The following is a 12,857-nucleotide window of genomic DNA, read 5'->3' as shown; positions in this document are numbered from 1 at the left end:
AGAGACTGTGGGTTTGGCATGCTCCTGCTGCAACTCAGTGGCGGGTCCTTCGCAGGCAGCAACACACGGCGGCTGCGCCCGGGCCGGCTGGGCCCTCCTGCCGTCCCGTGGCCGAAGGGGGTGCTTTGGAACCATGAGGGAATTTATCGGGGATTTGGCGCACGTGTTTCCTGTCCGCTCAACTTCATTCTTTCTTCTTTCCCAACAAAACCACACGTCCTCGACCCCCAAATGTGAGGGGTTCTCGCCTCCCGCACAGCCGCTCTACGGCTATTAATCTGCCCGCCACGGACCTCGGCGTGGAGTCAGCACCGGGTCAGGGGCCCCAGGGAGCGGCCGGGGTGTGGGCGGCGAGTCAGAGTAAGGGCAGCACAAAAGTTCTCGGGATACTGGGCCAGGGAACCCTGACGTGCTGGAATCCTCTTAGAGATGCGCTCCCTTTCTCCCAGTCTCAGGCAGGGTCCTGGGCGCGAGGAGAGCAGGGTCGGACTGACTGCACGCCTTCCGGGTTCCCCAGAAGTTGCCGGGCTGCAAAGGGACGTCGCCCGATGTTTTCAATGCTCTTTCTTCCTGCTAAGGGTGCTGGAGGCCACTTGCAAACAGCTCTACCCCCCGCTCCCCACCCCGCTCTCCCAGTGAGTTCTCCTAGTGCAAACCCAAAACAAACACACAGGCGGTTTACAGCGTTTCCAAAACCGCGCTGCGCGCTTTACGCTTTGCGTTCGGTTGCATCCCTCTTTCCTCTCTCCTCTCGGACTGTCCTTTCTTCTCTTCTACTTCTCTCTTTCTGTCTTTTTTCAAGATCCGCGAGCGTGGCGGACGCGGCACGCCGGCTGCGGCCCGCTTCCTGCTTTCTAATGTTCCATTGTGAGGAGCTTCCATTGTGACGTCGCGCCCCTTCGGCTAGGCTTTGTCTGTCCATATATGGGCAGCTACGTCACGGAGCTTTCCCGGGGCTCAGATAAATAGGCTGGTGGAGTTCCCTGGCTGGGAGCTTTTGGGCAGCAGTGAGCTTGCTAGGAAGCGGCAGGGCTGGCGGTGGTGGTAGCAGCAGCAGCAGCAGCAGCAGCGGCAGAGGCGGCGGCGGCGGCGGCGGCAGTGGCGGCGGTGGCGGTGGCGGTGGTGGAGCGTGGGGCGGGGGGGCCGCCGGCGCGTGTCTGTTTGTGAGATCAATACCCAGGCCGCGTCCGACCCCCTCGGGCCGAGACCCCCCCCCCAGCCCTGCCCCCAGCCCACCCCCCGCACACGCCCCCCCCCACCACCCAGCCTCCTTCAGCACCAGGCGAGGCACCCAAGAGGATTACTCCCCTTTGCCCTCTCTCCTACCCACCCCCCAAAAAGAAAAGATCCCCTCCCCTGGCCCACCCCTTCCCCTCTTCCCTCCCCCCTCCCCCCGAACTTTCCCTCTCGCATGCTTTTCTCCTGCACCACGGATCGCCTCTCGGATGCCGCTTGCCTGGAAGCTGCGTTAGGAGCGAGCGGCGGCGGCGGCGGCGGCGGCGGCGGCGGCGGCAGCTCGGGAGTGCTATGACCGGCAAACTCGCCGAGAAGCTGCCGGTGACCATGAGCAGTTTGCTAAACCAACTGCCTGACAATCTGTACCCCGAGGAGATCCCCAGCGCGCTCAACCTCTTCTCCGGCAGCAGCGATTCGGTAGCCCATTACAATCAGATGGCTACAGGTAAGGGCGGCGGGGAGGCGACGAGGCAGCGAGGGAGGAAAGGGAGAGGAAGAGGAGGAGGGAACGAGCTAGCGCTGGATGGATGGATGGATGGATGGATGGATGGATGGATGGATGGATGGATGGATGGGTGGATGGGTGGATGGATGGGTGGATGGGTGGATGGGTGGATGGATGGAGAGATGGGGGCGCGCTGGGAATTTTCCGGGGGGCGAGTTGCTTTTCCCACCCACTCCCCCCTCCCTCCCCGATCGGGAAGGCTCGGTTGGCGACGCCACGGTAGAGGCTTCTGTTCTCCCGGGTGGGGGCAGCCGCCGACCGGAGGGAGGTAGGTGCGAGCGGCTCTGGGGTTCTCCGCTCAGGGGGCGCGATCGCTGGGCTGCGCGCAAGGCGTGGTGCCGTCGCCCCCTTTCCCGGGAGGAGCCGAGCGTCCCTTTCACCCGCACTCTCCCCCCTTACTCCCTCAGCCCCCCACCCGGGATGGAGCCGTGTGCGGCGTGGAGTCCCCGCGGTGGGAGAGGTACTGCGACGCTGCCTTTCCGGGGCGTTCAGCAAACCCGTGGGGGTGTGGGGACGGAGGGGAGAGGGAGGGGGTCCACCCGCGCGGGGGCTGCCCCGGGGGGCGATCCCCCGGCCGAGGAGCTTGGGAAGAGCGGCCACTCCCGCCGTGGAGACACGGGCCGGTTTTCCGCCGCCCTGCACCCTCTCCTGCTAAGGCTGAGCTTTCTCCTTCCAGCAAGAACCAAAAGCTTCTTCAGGCCCGGAGGAGGCTGGGCCGGGGGGGAGGCGGTGGGAGAGCTCCCTTTGCGGGCAGCACCCCTCTACGTGCCGAGGACAAAGCGTTGGAGCACTCGGGGTCATCGACCCGGGCGCAGTGCGCAAGGAGGGCTTCGTTGGGGCAGGAAAGGCACGGCATCCCGGCGCGGACGGGTCTAGGGGAAGAGGCCGAGTTGTGTGCGCTAGAGAGCGAGAGCCCGGCGCGCTCCGGGTCTGAAACTACCTGTAGCTGCAGCTACCTGCCCGCCCCACCTCGGAAACAACAATGCTTCTGGCGCGCGCGCGCGCGTGTATGTGTATGTGTGTGTGGTACGTGAGTGTGTGCGCGGCGTGTGCGGTGTGTGTGCAGCAGCCACTCCACACCCCGATCCGTAGTATTTTGCTGTATCCAGGTTGCGCCCGGGCGCGCGGCGCCGCCCGCTTTGCGCCGGGCGCAGCTTTCCTCTTACCCCATGCGCTGCGCTCTCCACCCGGCCGCACCTTCCACACCTGGGCCAGGACCTAGGCGCCCCGGCCCTGGAGCCGGCCTGGCTTCACTCACCCCTCCCCTCTCTTCCCCGCTCTCCGCAGAGAATGTGATGGACATCGGTCTGACCAACGAGAAGCCTAACCCGGAACTCTCTTATTCGGGCTCCTTCCAGCCGGCCCCGGGCAACAAGACCGTGACCTACTTGGGAAAGTTCGCCTTTGACTCCCCTTCCAACTGGTGCCAGGACAACATCATTAGCCTCATGAGCGCCGGCATCTTGGGGGTGCCCCCGGCCTCAGGGGCACTCAGCACACAGACCTCCACCACCAGCATGGTGCAGCCACCGCAGAGCGACGTGGAGGCCATGTATCCGGCGCTGCCCCCCTATTCTAACTGCAGTGATCTCTACTCGGAGCCTGTGTCTTTCCACGACCCCCAGGGCAACCCCGGGCTCGCCTATTCCCCCCAGGATTACCAATCGGCCAAACCGGCCTTGGACAGCAATCTCTTCCCCATGATTCCTGACTACAACCTATACCACCACCCCAACGACATGGGCTCCATTCCGGAGCACAAGCCCTTCCAGGGCATGGACCCCATCCGGGTCAACCCGCCCCCTATTACCCCCCTGGAGACCATCAAGGCATTCAAAGACAAGCAGATCCACCCAGGCTTCAGCAGCCTGCCCCAGCCGCCGCTCACTCTCAAGCCCATCCGGCCCCGCAAGTACCCCAACAGGCCCAGCAAGACCCCGCTCCACGAGCGGCCCCACGCATGCCCAGCGGAGGGCTGCGACCGCCGCTTCAGCCGCTCGGACGAGCTGACCCGGCACCTGCGCATCCACACGGGTCACAAGCCCTTCCAGTGCCGGATCTGCATGCGGAGCTTCAGCCGCAGCGACCACCTTACCACTCACATCCGCACGCACACGGGCGAGAAGCCCTTTGCCTGCGAGTTCTGCGGCCGCAAGTTTGCGCGCAGCGACGAGCGCAAGCGCCACGCCAAGATCCACCTCAAGCAAAAGGAGAAGAAGGCGGAGAAGGGGGGCGCGCCTTCTGCGTCTTCAGCGCCCCCCGTGTCCCTGGCCCCTGTGGTCACCACCTGTGCCTGAGGCTCGGGCCCCCTGATCCCCACTTTTCCCTTGCAGTGTCTCCCTGCTGCTAGCCTGAAAGCAGAGGGAAAGTTAGCCACGGAGGCGCGGGGGCCGCACCCTGGCCTCTCCATGGACGTGAGGTCCCTTGTTCCCCTTCGATGTCCCCTGTTTCCACCCTTGCACACCGGCCAACGGTCGGGGGCCAGGGCAGAAGGCGCCTTCCCCTCGCTGACCCCCCACCCCTTTAGCCAAGGCGTGGAGGCGGAAAGGTGGCGTCTAGCCGGCTTTGTTCAGTTCGGATCGTCTTGATCCAGGGGCCGCTGGGCCGCGCCCAAGGACCTGCGGGGGACTGAAAGCGGGGCCCGCCCAAGCCTCGCCCGACTCGAGCACCTCACGGGTCCCCCTACGGCTCCCTCGGATCCCCCTCGAAGATCCGAGAGGGGGAGAGGGTAAGGAGCGCACCAAAGCGCCGAGCTTGCTGCCCGCCGCACGCACGCGCGCCTGCGTGCGCGGATGCGCGGGAGTGTGCGTGCTCGCGTGAGTGTGTCTGTGTGTGTATGTGTGTGCGCGTGTGTGTGTGTGTGCGCGCGCGCGCACGGGTGTGTGTGTGTGTGTGTGTGTGTGAGACTCTTAAGCTGAACTGGGTTGTGTCCACCCCAGACTTTTCCCCAGATCGGATCCCTAGGCCACTGGGGGACTGTCCCAAGCTAGGGGCCTGCACGTGGCCAGACGAGACGGGTCTTCCATCTGCTCGAAAATAATGTTTCATACAGAAATGCCTCGGATTCCATCACCGCGCTGTAGCTACAGCCGCTTAGGTTTTGGTCCCTCAGAACCCCTCCTTTTCCTAGTGCTTCCCTGTTAGGCCTCAGGGCAGTTTGATCTGTGAGAAGAAGGAGCCATCACTGAACCTGCCTTTTAGAAAATATATTTTCTCAGCCCCACTTTTAAAAATCTATGTCCTGAGTTTGCCCTCTGCCCTCCTCTCAAAACCCGGCTCTCCTCCCTTCTCCCCTCGAAGCCGTCTCCCATGTCTTTCAAAACCTTTTCCCAGAAAGGCAGGCCTCAACTGGCCACCCCATTTCGCCATCTTTTTGTTTTCCTTCACTCGTACCCATTTCTCCTTCCCACCACTGGTGGGAAAGCAGGCTCATTTTTTTCACCCTTTGATCATCAACAGAATTCAACTCTTAGGTATTTGGAGCGTGCATGTGTGTGTATGTGTGTGTATACACACACATGCATACACAAATACAGCATACACACAATAAGTATTCTAGCAAAATAAAATCTAAGGTACTAGGCTATCCAGTGCAGTGCACTGGAATACAGAGAATTTATAGAGACATACAGCTTTAAGTGGTTTATTTTTTATGAAAATTTTAACTGTTGAGATTACATATGTATGTATGTATGTATGCATATATATCTATGTATGTAAATATATACGTACATATACACACATACACATCTCTGTCCAAATTTTCCTCAAAAATATGGGGATTTTTCGCATTAATCCACATTGGCGAATGAGGCACATCTTTTCCATACCCCAGTCTAAGCTTCTCCCCACCCTACCTCACTTCTTCTCAGGCACCCCGTCTTCCCCCAAACTTCTCCACGCGGGCGGGGGTGACTCTTTTGAAGTGGAGCAGTGGGGAAGGTTGCTGTGTGACGCAGCTTCCAGCATAGTCCCGACTGAATGTACTGTCCCCTGTCTGTGTCGTCTCTCCTGTGGCCAGGAAGCTGCCCAGAGAGAAGGAACAAAGGTCTGGAGTTTACAGAATGTCTGTTTTAAAAGTCACTTTACGCGTTTCCCACCTTTTTTTTTTTTTTTAAGGGGAAAAAAAAAGCACTGTTTGTTTTTGTTTTGTTTTGTTTTCGGTGGTGGATAAATAATACTAAAAGGAGTCTAGTGAAAGGGGAGAATCAAAGAGCAGGGGGATTGTGGATTCCCAGGTACTTGGACTTTTTGTAGGAGGAGAGAGAAAAGGATGAAGTTTGCCAGCAGGGCCCATATTTTTTCAGCTGAAGGGTAAAATCTTTCTTTGCAGAGACAGTATTTTGCTGAATACTTTTTATAATGTGATGATTATTAAAAACAAAAATTTTGGTCACTTCAAAGCTAGAAGGAGGAATCAGATATCCTTTAATATTTTTTCCTCGCTCCTTCTGGCTTATGCATGTCACTGCATGATAACTCTGAGTTTTCCTTTGTTTTAATAAAACTGTTCTCAGACATTTAAGCTAAACTAAGAGAAAAATAACTTTGTTGCCAAAAGGTTGTGCTATCCAGATTTTTTTTTATATGTCTGCATGTTTGAAAAAAAACAACAAAAGAAAATGCACTCTAACTTATGTGAACTGAGAGAAAAAAAAAATCAGGTTTTAAACAGGAAAACCTATGGGGAATGATATTTTTTGAAAGACTTTTGTATAAAGTTGAGTACTCAGAAAAAGACAAACCAGATGTAATATATTTTGTGGATGTTTTTATTTCTTGGATTTATAGTACCTTATACTAAGGTTAAAAAAAAATACGCTTGATATTGTGAAAAGGTGAAATTCTTCACCAACATTTCATCTGCTCTTTTTGTCACATTGTTATGCCAATATAATATAGTTAATGAAAACAGCATTTTTAAAAACCGAAATATTGAAATGGTGTCATGTTGTACCATTTGCACTGTGAGCAAATGCTAATACAGTAAATATATTGTGTTTGCTGACAATCAGCCGGCCTATAAATCTCCTTATTTTATTTCCTGTTTTCATAGCATAAAGTTTTGGTTTGGCCTGTTCTTTGTCTTGTTTTGTTTTTGGCTGGTAGTTGGCTCGATAGGTTCTTATGCCTGGTCTTGCCGTTCTTGCTCCGAAAACTCTGTGTGGAAACATGGAATGTGTCACCATCGGAAGCTGGTCAGAATTTGGTGTGGGTTCTGGTATTTCCAATCGAGTGTTGAGTGTTCGCTGTGGTTCTAAGAGAAGAGGATTCTCCTCCACTCTCTGGGGGCCTCAAAACTGCTGGAGAGGTTAGGCGAACAGATTAGATAAAGCCACGGGATTCAGGGCTCATGACTGGAACCTTCTAGAACCCTTCTCTCTGATTTCCAGTGGGTATGTGAAGGTAGAAAGAAGGGAACCTCCTGCTTTATGAACTGTTGCTCTGATGGTCACAGGGAGCACCAGAACAGAACTCCGAGGGTTTCCACAGCCATAGTGAGTGGTGCTCTTGCCAAAGCTTTTGAAGCTTGAAAGACAGGTGGAGACTTGAGAGGGGTTCTTCAGAGTTGGCAAGATAACCAGAGAGATTGGGAGCTCTTTTGTGGTCAGATCTTTGGGGAAAATCAGTTCTATAAAGTTCTATAACTTCAAACCCACTTGAATGGGATTCTCCAGGCCTCACTATTTGTAGCTGCCTGAGAAAGGTGCTCCTGGATGAAAAACTGCTTTTGTGAACTACCCAGGGATCTGATGCTTTTAAGAGAAGAAAGAACGTTTGGATTTGGAGAACATACAGGGAATGCTTTATCCAGCATTAACTCCTCACGTATTACAACTTCTGTCTCCCATGAAAGTGATACTTCCCTTCCTGAGCTTTCTTCCCCAGAACCTTCCCTGTCCTTTACTGAGTTTCTTTGCCAGTCCTAGAGGTTTCTCTTGAAGAGACATGCACCTTCCATGTCCTTCCTGTGTCCACGGCTCCATCCTATCCCCTGACCTTGTATCCTGCAGGTATCCTGCAGTCTTTAGAATCCCTTTATCTCCGTGAGGCTTGTCCTACAGCAGTCTGGACCAGTCGGCACTGTCCCCCTCCCTTTCTTCCTGCCTCCCCTCTATGACAGTCACCTGGGCTCCTTTTCCATGCATTCTCGCATGCTCTCTGCCTCTTGAAAGTATGGGGGCTTAGCATTTGATACTGAGCTATGTAAGTGTACTAGTAGCCACATGTGACTGGGGGACAGTGTCTCAGTGTCTGAGATGCCAACCAGGCCAGCCATACGGTGACAGAAATGTATATTTCTGCTCAGAAACTGCTCTCGCCACCTCATTGCAGGCCCATGACAGTGAAAGATGTGGGTGATATTTCTGTTGAGTTACCAAGAAGTTGAGGGCAGACTTACTTGAGTGGAGGAGGTGGGCTGTGGCCTTCGAAAAGAATGTTTTTGAAGTGAGAGATCAGTAGAGAGAATGCAGTCTGGAATCTTAAAGTTTCTCACCCACACAATTCTAGGTCACTGGCTGCCATCTTGAATTCCTTTCTCTCACCTCAGGAAACTTGAAAAGTTCCGAACTGCAACTGTAAGTACAGCCACAAGGAGGTATCCTTCTTTTTTTAACAAAGGGAATCCAAGATGGCTGTAAAGTCCTAGTGGCTGAGCATATAATCTATCTCTTTGCTAAACTAGACGGTTCCTTCCAGATCGTTAAGTCTTTTTCAAGTGAATATTATCAGAGAAAAATGGCATCGCTGGGTGTCTTCTTAGTTAGCATCCAGCCCCACCTGCACCTTCTCCAATCAAACCAGGTCTTCAGAGTTGCACTTTCGTCAACAGTGTACTATGCTGCATGATTAATAAACTCACTTCCCATTGGTTCATGTTACTCAACCCAACCTGGTTTAACCACCGGGTTACTTGGCAATATGGCAGCCCGCCTAGCTGGCACCAGCCCTGTGTGGTGTAATCTCTGATTCACACTTTGTAGCCAGATAAGGCTGCCTCAGATAGCATCATACCAGCAACCCAACCTGCCTGGGTTTGTAAATATAGGGAGAGGAAACTCAACCCTGAAACTTAGGGATGAAGTTGGAAGATGGTGGAGGAAGGGCCTGGCTAAAGCCATCATGAGATGGTATCTATGGAGGCTTTTAAAGAAAGGCCCAGGAGCCAAATCAGGCCTGAAAACAGACGAGGTAGAGGACTCGCTCCTTCTAAGCAACTCGTGAGGTGTTTGGGGAAATGAATGGAAGGATGTGCAGTGCCCCCCCCCACCCCGCACCCCACACACACACCCCTCGGGAGTGGCATACTGAAGCCAATGACTCCTTGCAAAATTGGACTCCGCGAACTGTAGTTAGGTACAAACGAGGAGCTACTTTGTGAGAACTGGGGACAAGGAGTGCCATATGTTTTTATATGGTGGCGGTGGTGATGAATGTGTTTAAGCATGTGTCTATGTTTATTCACAAGTATATAAAAAGGAATAGCAAGGTGAATTCTGGTGAATGAAGGCAGTAGCTTATGGCCAGTCACTACTGATCCCTTTTTGCTAGTCCAGAATTCACCTGCCATAGATGAAGGGGTTGTGAGCTGCCTTTTCCTGGCCTTGACTGGCTCCCCTGGTGTCCTGGAATAATAAACCACGGAGAGTAGGAGGCCTCTGTGTGTCCCAGAGGCTAGAAATCATACTGGCAGAATCTTAACAACTAGGAGAAAATGACTTTCTAAAAGGTGCCATGGGGTTTTAAAAATAGGTCGTAATCCTAAATCTATTCCAAGTGGTTCTCTTTAGAAAACCTACCCTTTGTGGGGAGAGGAATGAGGTCTCCAGAGGAAGAGAAAGGATCCAAAAGGATCTCGGAACCCTTCGGTCACATGAGTCCCTGGGACAGCCCTGAGGACATGATCACTTCCCCATCTGTCCTTCACAGAGGCTAGAAACAGGTCTGGCCTCCTCAGCCTCTCTCAGCATCCCAGCTCTTGAAACTTCACCACTCTCTTTGCATCTACCCCGTCTTTAATATTTTCAACAATTGGTCACTTTCACAGCCCTACACAAGAAAAGAGGTGGGCCAGCATTGAGGGCAGTGTGATGAGGTTTTCCCGGATTTGCACTAAAGTCTTTGCTATGTCTGTGCCCAAACAGGAAGGTACCAGGCCCTGACTCTTTTGCCTGGAATCCTCATTCCCCATACTCGTCAGGGCTGCTCTGTCAGGGGTCTGGAATTGGGGCAATCCCTACCACCACCCCTGCTAGCCACCAGGGGCGCAACACCCCTCTGCCCACTGACCTTCCCTTGAAAATAATTCGTTCATCTCTTCGGCAAACACACAGATGGCCAGAAGAAAGGCCTCTGAAGAATCTGACTGAGGAGCTAATGCAAACAGGACCTGGCCACAAACAAGAAGGATTAGGGAATGCGAGGTTCTAGATGGTGGTGGCTACTCAACGACGATGTCCTAACTTCTAGGTGGGAGCTGGTGGGAGCTGGACCATCGTGTGGTTTCTTTAATGTCACCTAACCTGCGTCTTGTCTCCAGGGTGGCCCCCGGCACGTTTTCTCAGGGCCAGGACTCTACGATCCTCCAATCTTGTCATGTTCCAGTGGTGCCCTCTGGGCCCTGCTCACTTTGCGTGGAGTGTGATCTCCAGGGTGGCTCTCTGTGGGAGGCTTGCCCTGGGCCTGTAGCCATCTTTCCCTCAAGCCTTTCCCAGGGGCATCACGACCCAACAGGAAACAGACTGCTGTTTTCTGGCCCAGACCGACAGCAGAGTTGAGTTTCCTACTGGGTTACCTGCTGAATTCCCAGTTATCGCCTCAGGAATGCTTCTGCCTCTCAGTTCCCTGGAGGAAAGAGAAGTGTGGCGCCCCTGAGTCTGGGAACGCCCGGCCGTCCTCAGGGGAAATTACCCTTGTCCATGGACTTGCCTTCTCTGGGGTGGCTCACCCCAGGGGGTGTCCCCCACCCAGAAGGCATCAGGCCCCTATCTCCAGCAAAGGGAGAGAGATGAGTGACCAGAACAGAACTGGGCCTCGAGGCCCTTTGTCTTCTCAAAGACAGGCTGCGAGAGTTCTGGCACTTTCTGTTCCTTAGTATTTTGCCCCTCCAGGTTGTCCAGGTGCCTTTTTGTTCCCATCTCCCCACTGCTTAGGAAGGTCAGGCCATCGTAGCAGGAAAGGCAGAAAACTTCCGGTGTCCGTGTGACTCTAAGGCGTAAGGAAAGCTTCCTTTGGGGCACTTGTTACTTACTCAGGCCTCTGTCCTGGGAATGAAGAGGCAGCTTGATAACCCGGTAGCTACTCTGGCTGGTCTCTTGGGGTCCTTAACCAGCTTTGAAATTGTCACCTCCATCCTAGATCTGAATCTCAACTAGGCCACTTTCTTGTAGTGTGATTGTCAACAAATCTCTTAGTCTCTCTGGACTTCAGTTTCCTCCTGTGTTATCATTGCCGCTGTGGGGTTCAAATGAGGTCATGTATAGGCCGCCTGGTTCATTGTGGGTGTTCCATAAATGTGACTTATCTTTCTTGTCCCTTGACCCTGCCCCCTGTCCATATCCCCCAAACACAGATGTGAGAGAGAGGGCTCTGTCTCCACCGGGGATGGGTACACCGACCCAACACGGCCAGAGGAACTCAAGTCCTCCCCATCACTGCCAACTCCAGCCGTCCAGGGGACATCTGTGTTCCGAAAGGGGATTCCCTCCACCCTACCTCTCAATCCGCCCAGAGGACACCCGTCCTTACCCCATCTTGGCCACAACTACTGTCATTGTTGCCATTTCCTGGCCTGGTTCCTGACCCCTTCCCAGGTCCTTTTGTGTGTCTCTCTGGCTTAGAGGGGTGGATGTAACACCTTCCTGATCCAGCATCATATGCAAAGCTAATTAATGTGTCATTGGGCTGTTGCCTGCTTCCTGATCCTTATCAGGGATTTAAATGAAATGTGGCAGCCCCAGTCCCTCCCCATCCATTCCTCTCCCCGAATTGGGCTCCTTCTTACTCATCAGTCCTTGACCTCAGCCTTCTGGCCGGTTCTCAGCTTCTAACCTCAGGCCTAGTGACACCGCCCCTGCCCAACTCTAGTTTGGGGGCAGAAGCGCCATCCGAGGCATTCATGGAAGTGATGTTTCGTGAGAGAATCAAGGACATCTGGGTACTTACCTCATCCTACCCCCTTGGGTGGTTTCCCCTGGATGTGCAGAGTCATAAGAAATCTTAAGGGGCCAGCGCTCCTTTTTAAGTAAGGAAACGGGGGCCTCCAGAGGTTCCGTGACTTGTCGAAGATCACATACCCAGTAAGGGCAGAGCCAGGATTTCAGACCCAGACCAGAGGGTCCCAGGGAAAGGTGCTGATTGCTTCATTTACTTAATAAACATTTGTTGAGGGCTCGCTATGTGCAACATGTTCTTCTAGGCACTGAGGATATAGCAATAAACAAACAAACAAAAAATCCCTCTGTTCTCAGAGCTTCCCTTCTCCAGATTTTAAAAACAATACGTGTTATGTCATACTGTGATATGTGTTATGGAGAAAAATACAGCCGAAGGAGAAGAATAGGGGGGTGTTGGGCTGGGGGTTACAATTATATAATATATAGGGTGGTCCCCGACGGCCTCATGGGGAAGGGGCCTTTGCCCACAGACGCAGGAAGTGATGGAGCGGGCCATGTGGCCATCTGGCAGAGAACACTGCCAGCACAGGGGACGACGAATGTGAAGGCCCTGGCAATGGTGTTCTTGGGACTGTCGAAGGAATCACATGGAGCCAGAGAGGCTGGACAGAAGTGAGGACGGGCGTTGGCCATAGGAAGAAGTCAGAGAGGTGTGTGGACCCAGATCCTGGAGAAAGCGAACAAACCCTGAAGGCTGACAGTCATGGAGAAGTCCCCAACCCCAGGAGAGAGCGATGACCTGGACCTGGCCTGCCAAGCCAAGGGACGGGTGTCCTCTTCCTCTGCCCAGGCTGCCTCTCCCCTCTGTCCTCAAAGCTCCCTGCCTCTGCTCGGCTTCATGACCCCCCTGATGCAGTCTTCTTAACCTTTCTTTCACGTCCTCTCGGAGGCTGCTGATGATTCCTAAACTCTAGCTTGGCCGAGGAGAGACAGAACAG

At 53.9% G+C, this 12,857-nt stretch overlaps 1 protein-coding gene across 2 annotated transcripts; it reads left to right on the top strand.

Annotated features, from left to right (window-relative positions):
- The first annotated feature begins 253 nt into the window (after positions 1 to 253).
- On the top strand, positions 254 to 6,821 carry EGR3 (early growth response 3). Of its 2 annotated transcripts, XM_016141555.2 has the most exons (3): positions 1,552 to 1,681; positions 2,149 to 2,201; positions 3,029 to 6,821. In XM_016141555.2, the coding sequence occupies exons 2-3, from the start codon at positions 2,162 to 2,164 to the stop codon at positions 4,036 to 4,038; spliced, it is 1,050 nt and encodes a 349-aa protein (XP_015997041.1). In that variant the 5' UTR covers positions 1,552 to 1,681; positions 2,149 to 2,161; the 3' UTR covers positions 4,039 to 6,821. The 2 variants fall into 2 exon arrangements, with proteins under 2 accessions (XP_015997040.1, XP_015997041.1); XM_016141554.2 differs by lacking the exon at positions 2,149 to 2,201 and having other exon boundaries at positions 254 to 1,681.
- The last annotated feature ends 6,036 nt before the right edge of the window (positions 6,822 to 12,857 follow it).

The sequence above is a fragment of the Rousettus aegyptiacus genome, unplaced genomic scaffold, assembly GCF_014176215.1.
Source record: "Rousettus aegyptiacus isolate mRouAeg1 unplaced genomic scaffold, mRouAeg1.p scaffold_m13_p_16, whole genome shotgun sequence".
NCBI lineage: Eukaryota > Metazoa > Chordata > Mammalia > Chiroptera > Pteropodidae > Rousettus > Rousettus aegyptiacus.
This window is presented reverse-complemented; position numbering and strand designations above follow the sequence as displayed.